This window comes from Oncorhynchus tshawytscha, linkage group LG03 (genome assembly GCF_018296145.1).
Source record: "Oncorhynchus tshawytscha isolate Ot180627B linkage group LG03, Otsh_v2.0, whole genome shotgun sequence".
NCBI lineage: Eukaryota > Metazoa > Chordata > Actinopteri > Salmoniformes > Salmonidae > Oncorhynchus > Oncorhynchus tshawytscha.
Genome location: NC_056431.1, coordinates 73010050 through 73014661, shown reverse-complemented (window position 1 = coordinate 73014661; position 4612 = coordinate 73010050). Strand labels below are relative to the sequence as shown.

Genomic DNA, 4612 nt, shown 5'->3' with positions numbered 1-4612 from the left:
TAACTGACCCTCTGCTAGGCCTACACCACTGCCTGCCGGTAACCAACCCTCCACTAGGCCTACACCACTGCCTGTAACCGACCCTCCGCTAGGCCTACACCACTGCCTGTAACCGACCCTCCGCTAGGCCTACACTGCTGCCGGTAACCAACCCTCCACTAGGCCTACACCACTGCCTGTAACCGACCCTCCGCTAGGCCTACACTGCTGCTGGTAACCAACCCTCCGCTAGGCCTACACTGCTGCCGGTAACCAACCCTCCGCTAGGCCTACACCACTGCCTGCCGGTAACCGAAGCTGGTTGAGAGAATGCCAAGAGTGTGCAAAGCTGTCATCAAGGCAAAGGGTGTCTACTTTGAAGAATCTAAAATTTGAAGTATATTTAGATACATGTTTTTGGTTACTACATGATTCCTTATGTGTTATTTCATAGTTTTGATGTCTTCACTATTATTCTACAATGTAGAAAATAGTAAAAAGAAAGAAAATCCCTTGAATCAGTATGTGTGTCCAAACGTTTGACTGGTACTGTATAACATTTTTTTTACCCGTTTTTACCAGCACCCTACTTCTCCCGGCTGTGCCTGTGCATACAAAGCCAGTGCAAAACTTGACTCCAAGCAATCCAAATCTTTTTATTTTGCTGCTTGAGCTCTATGCACATTGAAAACAGGCTTAGAGGTCTTTCATACTGCCTGCCTATTTTTAATTCTAAAGCGGTGGGATTGGTCACACTTCGTCTCATTAGCATGGAAGCTGTGGGTTATAACTCTTCCGCCACGGCAGGATGTGGAGCTGTGTGGAAGGAAAGCGGGAGGCAACAAGCGCGCCTGCTTGACTTTCAGCACAGTTCAGAGAAGCTGATGTTGTTGCTGTTGAGAGGAGGCATTTTCACCATTTTGAGGTGATCTAATCTGTAAAAGTGAAGCGGTTTGGCTCTGTTAAACTTACCAACTAACCTGCGGGCTTTGAAAATGATGCGTGGCATTTTAACAGGTTGGCATCGTTGGATATTTGGATTCATAACACTAGAAATGTTATTTGTCTCTCTGGCTGAGTCTGAGGGAAATACTCTGAAATACCAGACCAACGAGGAGGGAAGTCCAGGAACAGTGATCGGAAACCTGGCCAAGGACATGTCCTTGAGTCGCTCTTTTAGCTCCAAGACTAATTTTAGAATGATGAAACAATTCAACGATTCTTTTATCAGGGTGAGAGAAACCGACGGGGAGCTTACTGTCGGGGAAAGGATTGACAGAGAGAGAATCTGCAGGCACACTTTACAGTGTCTCATCACTTTTGATGTTGTCAGTTTTTCAAAAGAGAGGTACAATTTGATTCATGTCGAGGTGGAGGTAAAAGACATTAATGATAACTCTCCGGAGTTTCCAACCAAGGAATCTACAGTGGAGATTTCTGAAAATTCTGATGTGGGGTTCCGTATTCCTTTGGACCCAGCCGAGGACGCAGACGTCGGATCAAACTACATCCAAAGCTATCAAATTTCTGTCAACAGTCATTTTTCCATTGATGTGCTTTTGAGAGCGGATGGGGTTAAATATGCGGAGTTGGTGCTAATGAAAGAGTTAGACAGGGAGACTCAGTCATCTTATGCGATGCAGCTTATTGCCACAGACGGAGGAAACCCATTTAACTCGGGTTCAACAAAAATAACCATAACAGTGACAGACTTCAACGACAACCGTCCTGTTTTTGACCAGAATAATTTCTCGGTCACTTTGCCCGAGGACGCACCGGTTGGATTCGTTTTATTGGACTTAAATGCAGTTGATCCAGATGAGGGTTTAAACGGAGAGGTGGTCTATGGATTCGGAAAACAGGTTTCTGCGGAAATCCGAGCACTTTTCGAAGTGTACAGTAAATCCGGGCGCCTAACGCTCAAGAACCCAGTGGATTTTGAGACCAAGAAAACATATGAGTTAGACGTGCAGGCGACTGATCTTGGAGCCAACCCGATCCCCGCTATCTGTAAAATAATAATTAATGTCAAAGACGTTAATGACAATGCCCCAGAAATAAGTATTACGCCAATGACCTCCATCTCAACAGGCATCGCATATATCAGCGAGACCGCAGACAAGGACAGCCTAGTGGCGCTGATCAGCACCGCGGACAGGGACTCGGGCGTTAACAGCCAGGTCCATTGCACCTTATATGGGCACGACCATTTCAAACTTAAACAGGCTTATGAGGACAGCTACATGATTGTCACCGCAGCAGCCCTGGACAGGGAGAAGATAAGCGAGTACAATTTAACTGTGATGGCTGAAGATTTCGGGTCACCTCCATTGAGAAAGATCACACAATACACCATAAGGCTAAGCGACGAGAATGACAACGCCCCACACTTTACTAAACATGTCTATGAAGTTTCTGTCGTAGAAAATAATGCACCAGGGGCATATATTACAACTGTTGAGGCCAGAGATGCAGACTTGGGAACTAATGGCAAAATTACATACAGACTATTAGACAGTGTTATAATGGGATCACCTGTCAACACGTTTGTATCTCTAAATGCAATCTCTGGTTCAATATATGCACTGAGAAGCTTCAACTATGAAGTCATGAAACATCTGGAGGTACACATCCAGGCAAGTGATGGGGGCTCACCCCAGCTTCAGAGCAGTGCCATCATCAATCTAAAAATAGTTGATCAGAATGACAACTCTCCGTCCATCATGGAGCCTGTCCTTAATAAGGGATCTGCTGAGGTTTTCCTGCCCAAACATGCACCTGCAGGTTATGTTGTCACCCAGATAAAGGCCATGGATGCTGATGAAGGCATAAACGCGCAGCTGTCTTACAATATCACAGAGGGGGGACACTTGGGTTTCTCCATTAACAAGGTTACTGGGAAGTTACATGTAAGTTGTGAGCTGAACTACGACCTGTCTGAAACACTGAGAGTCCTCGTGGCTGTCAACGACAATGGAACACCTTCTCTGACCTCCACGGCCACTATACACCTCACTCTCATCGAAGGCACCCCTCCCAGTGTTCCTGCTATGGTCCAAAATGACAGCGAGGAAGTCTTTGAATGGGACATGTCCATTGCCATTATCATTGCCTTAGCAGGGAGCTGCTCCCTCCTCTTGCTAGGCATCATCCTGATCACTACCACTTGCAGTCGGCACAAACGGGAGAAGAGAGAGAGATGCAAGGACAAGGACAAAGTAGACATACAACATGTGGAGAAGGGGGAGAGCAGCCATATTGATTCATTGATCACCAACCACAAAAGCAATGCGTTCGATGTACACCCTTTTCCTGAGAAAGCACTGTTGGCCTCCAGCAACACAATAAAAACAGCCCCAGGTGATGGCAGACAAGAACAAGAGTGTGACTTTGACAACAGGATAATGGAGAGTAAATTAGAGGTAAGACGTTGTGACTCACTGTATGGATTGGCTGTTTTGTTGTAGTATTTTTCCCCATCAAAACTTTTATGTGTGAGTATTGTGTTTGCCTCTTCACAGGGTTATTCAACACTGCCCGGCTATAGGAAAGAAACCCTCCGACCCATAACCATATGGAAGGGCAACTCATTCACAACCATCTCAGCCAGAGATCCTCAGTTCAGTGGGAAGGACAGTGGGAAAGGAGACAGTGACTTTAATGACAGTGACTCTGACATCAGTGGGGATGGACACAAAAAAGACTCCCCACCGATAAACAGTAAGTACTACTAATCAATCACAGGATGTTCGTGTGATTTTAGACACATTAATGACACATTATTTTAAAAAAATCCATAAAAGGCATCACCCTCTGTGATGTTCTCAAGCTCTTTATGGTCAGATAGTAAATGATAATGGTGTATCATAAAATCCAGGCTATTATACCCCAACATATGCAACACGGTTCACCAAGGGCTAACAGTTTTGGTTGTTGTGTTGTTTCCACAGGTCTCTGGGCCTGCACCAGTGAGTGTAAAATCCTAGGCCACTCAGACCGATGCTGGAGCCCCTCATCCTCTAGACCCAACACCAGCCTCTCCCACGGACCACACCTCTCAACCTTCTCCAAGACAGCCTCGTTGCCACGGAACACCCTGCAAAGAGACACCTACTACCAACAGGCTCACCTACCCAAGACCAACGGTCTACAAAGCGTCTATGAAAAAGTCCAGCACCAAGAATTTGATTATATTCTGGTTTGTCCACCAACACCAGCCAGGATACTAGAGACTGGTGAGATATCCCTCCTGGAGTATGGACAATAATCAAAGCTAATGTAATGAGTAATATGCATCTTTATATACTGTATAGCCTATTGTTTCAATGTTAGTGTTACGGTAAGTGTTTTGTGTGATTGTTCCCATGTACTGTATGACTGTTTATTGTATAATGTGTCATATGCAAGATTTTATAAATTAAGAATATATTTTTTCATAATGATTCAATGTAAACTACAATTGTATTATAAATTTGGAAGAGCATGTTTGAACTTTTACTATTTAAAAGCATGGCCATTGGACCTTTAGGCTGAAAGGACCCTTTGTAAAGTGGGAAACAATCAATATCAAAATATGAACATGTTTGTAGTAAATTTTGTCACTAAGTCGCACAAATAAATATTTGAAACCAAA

At 44.4% G+C, this 4612-nt stretch overlaps 1 protein-coding gene across 1 annotated transcript; it reads left to right on the top strand.

Moving 5' to 3' along the window:
- Positions 1-788: 788 nt before the first annotated feature.
- LOC112243070 (protocadherin-8) lies at positions 789-4612 on the top strand. The gene is made up of 3 exons (XM_024410912.2): positions 789-3401; positions 3501-3699; positions 3930-4612. Exons 1-3 carry the CDS (start codon positions 975-977, stop codon positions 4244-4246), a joined length of 2943 nt encoding a protein of 980 aa, XP_024266680.1. The 5' UTR covers positions 789-974; the 3' UTR covers positions 4247-4612.

Coding starts and splice junctions, on each gene's coding strand:
- LOC112243070 (XM_024410912.2), top strand. CDS start 975: ATGATGCGTGGCATTTTAACAGGTTGGCATCGTTGGATATTTGGATTC. Junction 3,402..3,500: donor TAATGGAGAGTAAATTAGAG/GTAAGACGTTGT, acceptor GCCTCTTCACAG/GGTTATTCAACACTGCCCGG. Junction 3,700..3,929: donor AGACTCCCCACCGATAAACA/GTAAGTACTACT, acceptor TTGTTTCCACAG/GTCTCTGGGCCTGCACCAGT.